This window comes from Paramisgurnus dabryanus, chromosome 21 (genome assembly GCF_030506205.2).
Source record: "Paramisgurnus dabryanus chromosome 21, PD_genome_1.1, whole genome shotgun sequence".
Taxonomy (NCBI): domain Eukaryota; kingdom Metazoa; phylum Chordata; class Actinopteri; order Cypriniformes; family Cobitidae; genus Paramisgurnus; species Paramisgurnus dabryanus.
Window position 1 is genome coordinate 4,193,499 of NC_133357.1, and position 12,946 is coordinate 4,206,444.

At 36.0% G+C, this 12,946-nt stretch overlaps 1 protein-coding gene across 1 annotated transcript; it reads left to right on the forward strand.

The window, feature by feature from the left end:
- The first annotated feature begins 1,726 nt into the window (after positions 1–1,726).
- On the forward strand, positions 1,727–12,446 carry cbln4 (cerebellin 4 precursor). Its single transcript, XM_065285250.1, has 3 exons — positions 1,727–2,484; positions 6,598–6,714; positions 7,472–12,446. Exons 1-3 carry the CDS (start codon positions 2,182–2,184, stop codon positions 7,667–7,669), a joined length of 618 nt encoding a protein of 205 aa, XP_065141322.1. The 5' UTR covers positions 1,727–2,181; the 3' UTR covers positions 7,670–12,446.
- The last annotated feature ends 500 nt before the right edge of the window (positions 12,447–12,946 follow it).

Sequence of the window (12,946 nt, forward strand, 5' to 3'; positions counted from 1 at the left end):
TATAGCCTTTTCTTTACGTTCTTACCCGGCTGAGAAGACAGGTAGCATGTAGGTCACAGTAGGTTGATTCATTCGCAAGAACCGAAGTCCAGCTCATTTATCTTACTCTCATCCAGAAATAGATTCAACGCTATCTGTCTGCAAGGCTGCCGTCTTGAGGATAGATCCAAAAATCCAATAGTCTTAATCAAATATTAACACCTTATGTCATTATTTGAGTCCAATTTTGATACAGTTGGGTGAAAAAGTAATACATTTTGGATACTTGATATTTGAAGGAATAATGCAATTTGAAAATGATTTTTCCATTCCGACTTTTTCTTTGAATAACACTATTATCTTGCATACAGGTAACAGTAAGAAAACTGTTATATTACTACCTATCTAATGAATAATGCCTAAGTCTCTTTTTTGTGAATCACTTTGATTCAGGAATGCAAGGTCTAAACATCTAAAACATTTATGAATTCTGAAATATGAATGGTCACATTGGATGGCACGCTTTCGAGTTCACGGTTGTGGATGCACTGACTGTGCATTGCAATGCTGCATTTGTTTACACAATAACCATAAGTCTCTTATGAATATTTTCTCATACAAAGTGTACGTGAGTAATGTGAAATATTAATGTAACACATACAAAGGTATGCGGTTATTTAGCTGTCTTCCCGAGAAACTCAATAAGTTCCCAGGTGACCTGACTGTTAATTTGTGCTTGCAAATATTCCATCCTTAATTTGATCCATAAATGAAAAGCTGCGTATCGCTAAAGCTCATTCAATGCATCCTCTGGAGTGCCTGAAATCAACAATGAGCTTTTATGCATTTTTCATGGACTTCTTACACGGAGCTTCATCCCTAAATCCTCTTGAAAAAGTCTATTCATTAACAGGATCAGTGGCAGTATACAATGACTCGATGGCATGACTCCGCATTATTGAGTCCTGATAAACTTGTTTCATTTGTAATCTCATAGTTTGGCACAATGGATGCAGAGACATGGAGAAAATTGCATTGCTTAAAAGTCAGAGCAGCACAAAGCAATGTGGTTTCATTTACATACAGTATGCATAAGGCAGATGCAGACATATAAAGTCAACTGAAATGCTTCGTGGCTCATTAAATTATGCATTTTTACTCCATTTCTTTATTAACACCTTATTGAGGTCTTTCCTTTTGTCTCGTATGCGATGTTCTCCTGTGACTTATGCAATTCATTTTTGTGCAGTGCAATATACTGATTTTTTTGTTAAAGATCAGGCTATACCTGCCAGCTTTTGTAATTTATTTATTTACTCAAGTGGACATCCTGAGCTCTTCCGACATACCAAAGGCTAGGGGTGTGGCCATAATATTTGCATTTACAGAAAGCGCACTTGTATTTGGTTGAATGCAAACACCAAAACCTTCTAAACTTGATTTTTTTTAATTAATTTGGCAATATATTAACATTTTCAAGTATAACAATATGAAAATGCATAACTATGACCCCCCCCCCCAAAAAAAACCTTTAAAATGTTCTTTAAAGTGATTAAAAGGTTTCTATAGAATAAGATGGTTAACTGAAAGGTTCTTTGTAAAAACAAATTTGGTTATTGTGTGGCATTGCTACTTTATTTTAAATGTATACCTCGATATAAAGTGTTTGCTGAGCCTCGATATTGAAAAATTATCTATTACGCAACACTACGGGTGTCTCAGCAAAGTGCTCGAGTCCGTCGAATCGGGCGTCATTAAGGGTGCGCGCGCTCTCATAGTGGTTTAGGGACAGCAACATCCACAGATGCTCCATGAAGCAGTCACTGGGATTTTATTAGGTTAACTCTGCAGTTCTCTAATGCAAAACTAATATGGACAAAGGGTTGCGATTGTACAGGTAGTGCGCATAGAAGGAACTTTATCGCGGATGCGCCAGGAGCGCGCAGACTCTCCAAACCTCTCCAAACCTTTAATCGCCTCGCGTCCTTTCTTGCGGAGTTTAACAGACTTAAACACACGGAAATAAGTTTAATCTTAATAAAAATGACCACATGTATAACCTTGGCGCCTCCACCGATACGCGCAACATTCAGTGGTTTGTAAGTAAACGCTGATGTTTGGCGTAGGCTAAACGTGCGCAATTTCGCAGCTGAAGCGAAGTGTGGGATCCTGTGAGTCGTTTGGATTTTGGCTGTGTTGGAAATGCTCATCATGGTGTTTTTAAATCCCTTAAAGAAGGTGTGTGTCGACTGTGCGGTTATTTTAGTCTGCCTGACCGTCATGTGTGAACTCGTTTGGGCTCAGAATGACACGGAACCCATCGTCCTGGAGGGAAAATGTCTGGTGGTGTGTGACTCGAACCCCGCCGACTGGAAGAGCTCGTCCTCACCGCTCGGCATCTCCGTGCGCGCTGCCAACTCCAAAGTGGCTTTCTCCGCTGTCCGCAGCAACAACCATGAGCCGTCAGAGATGAGCAACAAAACACGAATCTTATATTTCGATCAGGTAAGGATCATTTATTTATTAATATCCTAATATCTTAAATGGCACATGCAAGAGTCAACCATTATCTAAAAAAGTTGATAGTTCTGGGGATCTTAGGGGATATAGTTGGGATTGCTTTTATAATGAAACGCATTAATATAATAATTGTAGATGTATGAGTGTTATGTACCTGTACCTCGACTCGTTTGGCCATAAAAGTAAAGCTCATAATATAAGTTGGACTCATAGTTTTGGGTAGTGTAGTGGCAATTTAGCAATAATTAAATTAAAAATGTATTTTATGAATTAAAATGAAAACAAAACACCCAATGATATATTTTATTTGAAGTTATTTTAATTTTACTAAAAGAATGTGATTAACCATTGCAAATTGAATGCAATGCAGTAAGAAATAATTCGATTATTATTATTTTGCACAATAATGTAAAATGTTCTTATTTGACATTGCCTGTCTGTTTTTTAAATTATTAAAATAGTAACAGATTTTTAGTAATGAATGCCATTTTTTTTCTGAACCAGAAAACCTTTAACAAAATACTGCAAAAATAAGATCAGACTTTATTCACATAGTGTCAGGAATGGTGTCCTATAGTTTATAAATAATAAACAGCTAATGAGTATGTCAGAGAACATGCACAAAAGCCTAATGCAATGAAATATTGTGATAGTCTTCATTCATAACTCAAGCGATAAAGGGCAGAGATTTTAATTTTGTTTGTTTTGTGCGAGAGTTTGAGATTGTGTATCTGTGCAGGATACCCTTGTGTCTTTATCTTGTGTAGGGGTCTGATGCATGATATGATTAAGTTTGAATTAATAATATTGATTTGCTGAATTTATGAAATGATCCTAATATGTTCACAGCCATTTAATATGGATTTTGAGGTAGATGAAACAATTTACATGACAGAGATTAAGTCTCATTGTTGCCTGTGAAGTGATGCGTACACACAGATCCATACACACAATCTGGCAACCCACAAAGCACAATGCAACCTGATTCAATTCAGTTCTCTTTCTTGGTCAAAGACGTGATAGAATTAATAAGGCAGTGTCTTCAAGCAGTGTCGGATCAAACAGAAAGCCCGCAGGTGTGCGTCCCTGAGGAAACTGTGTGTTTTATTACCAATATCCTTGAAAGAGATTAGTGAGATGCAATCAACTTTTTAATCATTTATTTACTCCCTCGCTTTCCCCAAAAAGCTGCAAAGACAATGCATATATGAACATTTGTATACATGCATCTCAGTTCATGACACATATCTTACAACTTTAAACAGGGAGAAAGAGAGACAGAAATATTATACATAATACATTCATCTGCTGTAAGCAGCATAGTGGAGAACATTCGAAGGGCACCAACACAAATTTGGGACTAGCAGGATAGTTTACATTTACTAAAACAAGAATGTTAAATGCTGTTGATGAATTGCAGGGGATGGGTTCAGATTCAATTATTTTTGCTGAGATATATGAAAAGCTCAGAGCAGTTTTGCCCTTGAGGATGTTTTATTCCCTTCTCATTGCTTTGGCTGCAGGAAAAGAAAAATATAAGGCAAAAAATACAACCCCTGAGCATTCAGCACCTTGACACATAGTATCGTCCAATTGCCCGCCAGGCCTAATTTTTGCTCCAGGTTCACCATATGTTACTTAGATCTCAGACTACAGGCAAAAAAAAAACTGTGTGTGTGCGCGTGCCACAAGCTTTTTGGATCAGCATGGATCTTGCGTTTGGAATGCTGAGTAATTCTAATGCTAAACACAATCACAGTTTCTGCCGGAAGTCTTTTTGGCCGTCATATATTCAGACTCTTTATAAATATTTATGTATCATACTATGGAGTCTAAAAGTTTGAGACCACTACTATAAATTATATAGATACTGCATCATAATATTTTAAGAGAGAGAGAGAGAGAGAGAGAGAGAGAGAGAGAAAGAACGAAAGAAAGAGAGAGATGCATTTTAGGAGGGGTCTGACCTGCCTCCACTGACTGTGTATCTGCTGGGATGTCAGACAGGTGGACAGATAAATAAATCAGAGCTTCACTTTAATCCCTTCTATTAAACAAAACCCTAAATATTCATTTTAAGTTTTGAGAAAATTGGTTTTGCTGTTTTTAATCCTTGGAAGCCATTTGGACCATGTTTGGCCCTATAACAGCATTTCATTTTGATTTTATTTGTCCATTAAACTTTACAATAACTTTACCTTGATTTTATTTTAGTTGTTGATAAGTTTTAGTATTGTTTAAAATGTTATTAACATACGTAAACCAACCCAACCTAATGTTAAAAAATATGCAATAAATTAATATTACAATTGAGATTATTAATAGAATGTGCTTTGGAACAGTTTAAACCAGGGGTCTCCAACGTGTCTGTGAGGTGCCCGCGGGCACCACGTTGGTGACTCCTGGTTTAAACAGTTGGATATTTAAAGATTAAAGTTTGTACATGAAGATTCAAAAGTTATTCCTTCGGGCAGTACCTTTACAAAAACACACTGGTACCTCAAAGGAACATAAATGTACCTAAGTTAAAGGGTTTGGTTTTGTATAAATGAAGTCAATTGTGTTTCAAGTGCAAATACATGTATGTCACCTTGATGCCTTAAAAGTTCACATTCTGTATAGGTTTAATACACTCACCTAAAGGATTATTAGGAACACCTGTTCAATTTCTCATTAATGCAATTATCTAATCAACTAATCACATGGCAGTTGCTTCAATGCATTTAGGGGTGTGCTCCTTGTCAAGACAATCTCCTGAACTCCAAACTGAATGTCAGAATGGGAAAGAAAGATGATTTAAGCAATTTTGAGTGTGGCGTGGTTGTTGTTGCCAGAGGGGCCGGTCTGAGTATTTTACAATTTGCTCAGTTCCTGGGATTTTTACACACAACCATTTCTAGGGTTTACAAAGAATGGTGTGAAAAGGGAAAAACATCCAGTATGCAGCAGTCCTGTGGGAGAAAATGCCTTGTTGATGCTAGAGGTCAGAGGAGAATGGGCCGACTGATTCAAGATAATAGAAGAGCAACTTTGACTGAAATAACCACTGGTTACAACCGAGGTATGCAGCAAAGCATTTGTGAAGCCACAACACGCACAACCTTGAGGCAGATGTCAGAAGACCCCACCGGGTACCACTCATCTTATTACAAATAGGAAAAAGAGGCTACAATTTGCACAAGCTTAACAGTTGAAAACTGGAAAAATGTTTCCTGGTCTGATGAGTCTCAGTTTCTGTTGAGACATTCAGATGGTAGAGTCAGAATTTGGCGTAAACAGAATGAGAACATGGATCCATCATGCCTTGTTACCACTGAGCATGCTAGTGGTGGTGGTGTAATGGTGTTGGGGATGTTTTCTTGGCACACTTTTAGACCCTTAGTGCCAATTGGGCATCGTTTAAATGCCACAGCCTACCTGAGCATTGTTTCTGACCATGTCCATCCCTTTATGACCACCATGTACCCATCCTCTGATGGCTACTTCCAGCAGGATAATGCAGCATGTCACAAAGCTCGAATCATTTAAAATTGGTTTCTTGAACATGACAATGAGTTCACTGTACTAAAATGGCCCCCACAGTCACCAGATCTTAACCCAATAGAGCATATTTGGGATGTGGTGGAATGGGATCATCGTGCCCTGGATGTGCATCCAACAAATCTCCATCAACCGCAAGATGCTATCCTATCAATATGGGCCAACATTTCTAAAGAAAGCTTTCAGCACCTTGTTGAATCAATGCCACGTAGAATTAAGGCAGTTCTGAAGGCGAAAGAGGGTCAAACACAGTATTAGTATGGTGCTCCTAATAATCCTTTAGGTGAGTGTACATGGTGTAGCTCTTCATGGTATGCATACAACTTCCCACCTCAAAAGTACATTTTTCAAAAGTCTGAATGGTGGGAAATCCTGAATTTTCTTTCGAATACCGCAAAGACAGAGAAGGCAAATTGTATGCATGGCTGAATACATCTTTTCTTTAATCTAACAGGAACGTGTTTTAAAGTCTTTCTTACAGATCTAATAAAGGTACAGTTATGTCTGGATGTTTCATTGTGTTGGATTTTATTGAAGCCTATGTTCACCTTTTTGCAGGTTCTTGTCAACATAGGAGACTATTTCACCTTCCAATCGGTGTTTCTGTGTCCACGGAAAGGAATCTACAGCTTTAACTTCCACGTTATTAAAGTATACCAGAGCCAGACAATCCAAGTAAGTCAAGAAACATGTGTGTAAAGTAGTGCATAAAAATACTAGAATTTATTAAAGGGACACTCCACTTTTTTTGAAAATATGCTCATTTTCCAGCTCCCCTAGAGTTAAACATTTGATTTTTACGGTTTTGAAATCCATTCAGATTTCCGGGTCTGGCGCTAGCACTTTTAGCATAGCTTAGCATAATCCATTGAATCTGATTAGACCATTAACATTGCGTGAGTTTCGATATTTTTCCTATTTAAAACTTGACTCTTCTGTAGTTACATTGTGTACTAAGACTGACGGAAAATGAACACCTGCTGCAGCCACGTTACATCAGCAAAATCCTTTATTATTATGCCACTTTGAGAGTATAGTTCCTAGCCATATCTGCCTAGAAAATCCCAACTTTTAATTTTCCGTCGTTCGATGTAACCACAAAAGAGTCAAGTTTTAAATGGGAAAAATATCGAAACGCTTTGGTTATTTTTGAGTGCAATGCTAATGGTCTAGTCAGATTCAATAGATTGTGCTAAGCTATGCTAAAAGTGGTACCGCCAGACCCAGAGATCAGCTGAATGGATTTCAAAACGGTAAGAATCAAATGTTTAATTCTAGGGGAGCTGGAAAATGAGCTTGTTGTGTCCCTTTAACAATTTGCAAGCATTATTTTTTCATTTCTTTTAGTGTGTCCATAATAGGCATCATTTTTTCCCCCTGCTCATTTCTATGACATCCGCACTGATTTTCTCCCACTTTTCTTGTGCGTCAGGTGAATTTAATGTTAAATGGAAAACCGGTCATCTCTGCTTTCGCCGGGGATAAAGACGTCACACGTGAAGCAGCCACCAATGGGGTTCTCCTGCATCTCAATAAAGAAGACAAGGTTTACCTGAAGCTAGAGAAAGGGAATCTGGTAGGTGGATGGCAATACTCCACCTTCTCTGGTTTTTTGGTTTTTCCACTGTAAAGCACATAAAAAAAAACTGCCGCCATTATTGTCCGACAAATCTACTACGTCATCGCGTAAGCAGACCTTCAGTGTTATCTGGAGGTGGCCGAATGGATTCATAACTCCAGCTCATTCAACTGTCGTCTAAAGACTACTGGAAAAAGCTTTTGTGACAATGAATCTGAAGACTGCTGTGCAATATCTCACATCAATATCTTCATAGACCAGCAGGTCCATCGTAACTCTGTTGGTTTAGTAAGTGATGTCAAAGTTTTTGTGTCAGATGTCTGGGAGCATCCGTTTTTGTGATTAAAAATGCCAGCGCCAAACCCCACTGAAAAAAGGTGATTATTGATCTTAACGCAGGCACGAGAGAAAACATTGACTCATTTTCGTAGCTGAGAGGTGTTAAAGGGATTTTTTGTGTGATCGCTCACTCATTGACTTCACGCAGAGTTTGTTTTAACAGAATCTTTGACGGCATATGACAAATCATAATGGGTGTAAAGGTGCCAATTAGTTCATGTTTCTGAAACACCACCAGATTAACTCATTAACATGAAGACGTTATGCGTAGCAATTTAGCCGTGATGAATTTGTGTTTGCTGTTACGATCATAACTTGACCTTAGGGTTTTGATCTTCACCTCGCATTACCACGTAAATGTGCTTTTTTGGGGGGCGGGGGTGAACTGTTCCTTTAAATTCTTTGGTTTGGATCTGAGCATGCAGGTTGTGACCCTGGACCACAAAACTAGTCATAAGTTGCACGGGTATATTTAAAGAGTTTAATTCCAAACACAATAAACGGCATTAAAAAAATGTTACCGCCAAAATCAATATGGTGTCAGATGAGTATTAAAAAGTAAATTCTTCATTTTACGCAAAATCTGATACCACTGTGTTATTCTGTTATCTTTCCAAACCACGACAAACGCCAGTCCTCGAATGCAATAAATGAGCCTTAACCAATCACAGCGCACCATTCCACGCATTGTAAACAATTACAGCTGCGCTTTGAATAAGCACAGAATTCCTCATCTACTTTGTAATTCGTGATCAACAAACAAACAAAAACAAAATAGTAATTTTGATGGCATTGATAAACCTGTGGTGGTTTTCTGTGGTGGGGAAAAAACGTAAACCATCAAAATCAAATAATTTACATGAGAGTCACTCAAGGAATTTTGCTGGAAAAAATCAGTTTTTATAATAAATCTTTGAAAATCAAACTATGGATTTTAATGTTATTATAACCTAAAGATGCTATGTGAAAGTTTGTAACAGAAAATAGTGGTTTTCATCTTGTCACTTTCTTGGTATAGAAAACACATTTTTACCAAAATTAGTCAAAATGGATTTATTGTGTTTTGGAACCAAACTCTTAATTTGTAGCAGTAGCCAACAATGCATTGAATTTTGTTGATCAAAATGATAGATTTTTCTTTTATGCCAAAAATCATTAGGATATTAAGTAAAAATCATGCTCCAGGAAAATATTTATTGTAAATTTCCTACCATAAATATATAAAAGATATTTTTCATTAGTAATATATGTGTTGCTAGGAACTTTATTTGGACAAGTGATTATTTTGATACCGGCGATTTTCTTTATATATAGATTTTTTTGCAACCTTGGATTCCAGATTTTCAAATCTTAATAAAGTCATATCCTAATAAACCATGCATCATGCTTTCAGATTATGTATAAATCTCATAAAAAATTTTTACCTTTAAGGTTTTGTGGTCCAGGGTCACATATCATTATTTCAGAGAGTTTGCAAGACTTGATTGACACTAAATATTTGGCTAAAGTGGCTTAAAAGCTTCTTCACATCGATGCCACTAAAGAACTATTTTTGGTTTCTCAAGAACCATTCGGTCAAAGGTTCTTTAAAGAAGCATTTCTTTCATACCTTTTTGCACTACAAGGAAACAGAAAAAGAACAGAAAAGTCCTCAGACGTTAAAGGTTCAGCCAAAAATGGTTCTTTTATGGCATTGTGAAGTACCTTTATTTTTTAAGGAAATTCTGTAATAAAATTTGGCACTTTATTATGTTTTAGTTTATGGACATCTTGGATGTTGGACTGTGGATTTAAGTCTTTGGGTGTAGATTTGTATCTTTGTATGGGTTTGGTAATAGACTGCACCTTTAGGGTTTGATCTTGACTTCAGTACAGGGTGAGATGGTTACATGTTTAATGTTGTTCATTTCCTTAAACCTCACCAGTACGTTTGATTATTTTCTCCGAAGCCTTCACAAATTAACATGGGTCAGTCATTTGTGACCCTGGACCACAACCCCAATCATAAGTTGCACGGGTATATTTGTAGCAATAGCCAACAATACATCATATGGGTCAAAATTATACATTTTTATTTTATGCCAGTAAAAATCATGTTCCATTAAGATATTTTGTGAATTTCCTATTGTAAATATATATATATATATAAAATTTCATTTATTTTAAACTTTAAAGGCGATTTTCTCAATAATTTTATTTTTTTGCATCCTCAGATTCCAGATTTTCAAATAGTTGTATCTCAGCTAAATAAAGTCCTACACTGAAAAAAAACCGATTAATTCAATTTACTCAATTGTGTAAGTGGTTGCAATCAATTTATTTAAGCTACATTTAAACAAAAAACATTAGTAATGTAAAATACAATAAAAACATTTGTTTGAATGTAGCTAAAATAAATTGATTGCAACCACTTACCTTAAAAAAATTGAGTACATTTAATGATTTTTTTAAGTGTATCCTAACAAATCATACTGTACATCAATGGAAAGCTTGTTTGTTCAACTTTCAGTTAATCTTTAAAAAAATTGACCATCGTGATTGGATTTGTCTGGATTTGTGCTCCAGGGTCACATTGTTTTATTAATATTTAATATATAATAAAGTCCAGCTTCTTTCTGTATTTAAACCCTCCAATTACAATAAAGATGTAGCTTTTCATGGCTCATACGACAGATGAAAACAGTGAGTTAAATGTCAAAGAGACAGGGATATATGTAAAATATATCACCGTTTTCAGTCTGCATTTTTCTGTAAATATTTTATTTTCATTCTTCTATAAGATCAAATAATTTAACTATTTTTACAATAGATTTTAGGAAGGTCAGGTGATGGATGAAGTGTTGATAGGTGTGTTCGACTTCACACAGCGCAGCAAGAAACGTCAGGTGAAAAACATCGAATTATCACGAGAGCGATTCGAGAATTCATACAGAATCGTTTGCTTTTGAATCGCTACCGCAGTACTTTCTTGTGGTGCTACTTGAATTCGAACACACCTTATAATTTCTCTGCTCTCGGTCACATGACTTATTGATGTTATGGGGCAATTGTTATATTACAGTGAAGTTGTATGCATTTCAGAAACTTCAATTTCTGAATCATTTAAATCAACACCAAAGAGTTTTTTTTTTTACCTTAAAATAACGTTTCCAAAAAAGTTTCACACTCGAAACAGGGTGAACGGCACTTTCACATTCGCTTTGCAGCCCTCTATCGGCCAAAACCACACTAAAGAAGTTTCCAATCGTTGGGTCGCGGACTTGTAGTTCAAGTGAAAACTACAAAAACTTGCTTTACGGCAGACCTACAATCCAATCAGAGCCAGCTATGCTGCAGTAGGCTAAATTATTTACGACAGTGGTAATGGACAATTCCGCTTCTAACCTGTAGGGGGAACAAAGAGCAAAAACTCTTTAGTGTTGCTTTAAATTGGCTCCATTTAGTCCTAATCTCTATTCAGACAGTAGTGGTTTTATATGGCGTCGTGATGCTTTTTTTCATTTAAAGAATTTAAATTATTGCCAACTAAACTGAAAATGTTCGTATCTCTCAGCACCCTGAGAAAATTCCTGCCATGATTATATTTCATTATGTTTTGTGGTTATTTGAAACAAATTATCATCTGACTTAAAAAAAGAGCCTTTTTAGCCAATGTGATGATAAATGATAAATAATTATTACCTTTACACGTTTATGAATGCCATTAACATCAGTATGTTCAAATATTTTCAAGTGACCCCATGCAATTCACACTTCTGAATGCAAACATTTGCAGGCAGAAAACATTTACAATAGTGTAGCAGATGAAAGCAGCGGTGTGAATTTTCAGTAGGCTGATGGGTCTCAGAATTAGACGAATTATCTGATATTAAAGTGAAAATGCTCGTCAGACAGTTTCCATGGCAAACATGAATCCCTTTCAACAAATGAGGGTTTTATGTGATATGCATCTGTGTCGAAAGCTTTATTTTTATATTTTCTATCTGTCAATATTCATGTTGTATTCTGCTTCATAAATGTTTTTCCATGCACATCTAAAACATCTCTGATGTGCTCCTATGATGTTTGGATGATATAATTGACTTAAAGTTACAAAAAGTGCATAATGGAATCAGATTGCATCGACTTGATGTTTCAAACACAAAATGGACAGATAAAAGGTGAAACATTTACTTAATTTTAAATGTCCACTTGCTAATAACCAGTCGAATCATGATCTTCTCTGGTGCTATGAGACTGAAATGATGATATGACTGTAGATGGATAGTTACAATCATTGTTATAATCACAAAAATCTATTTGACCACATGATTGGATTGTTGCTGATTTGAACAAAAGCCTTTAAAACCATTATGTGTTTTTGTCCTATTAAATTGAAGCATCTATGAAAATGTGTCTTTGTTCATTTCGTACTAATACTCTAAAAACCACTTAGATGTTGAGTCAGTTACATCCAGCATTATTAACTTTTGATGAAATGCCGAGTATCTTGCTGATAGTATTATCGGTGGCCTTGGGTTTAAGCCTGTATATTATAATAAATAAACTTTTATTCCATTATTATTTTTTTGTTCAGATGAGTTCCTGTTTTTCATTGTTTAGTTAATGTCAGTCTGCAACAATCAAATCGAACCTGTTTGAGATACAGAAATACTTTACATGCTTTATAGATTTTACTATCTCAAAAATCAAATAGACACTTTTATAGTCAACTTTGTGTTTACATGTGGTCAAGATCGCTCTAATCTGACGTTAGCACAACATTCTTATTTTTAGACTTAAAAAGTAAAAAATGTGCACTTTAAATTTTATGCAGTACAACTATTTACGTATGAATATTAAAAATTATTCTTTTACACAAAATAGAGGACACAATAACGTGTCTTTCATACTTTAGCTGACGTGCTATGTTGAGCTAACCCTGAGATTAAGCCAACTTAAACACACATCTGTTTGGGGCAAGTCGTCACATGGTAATGAGATAAGATA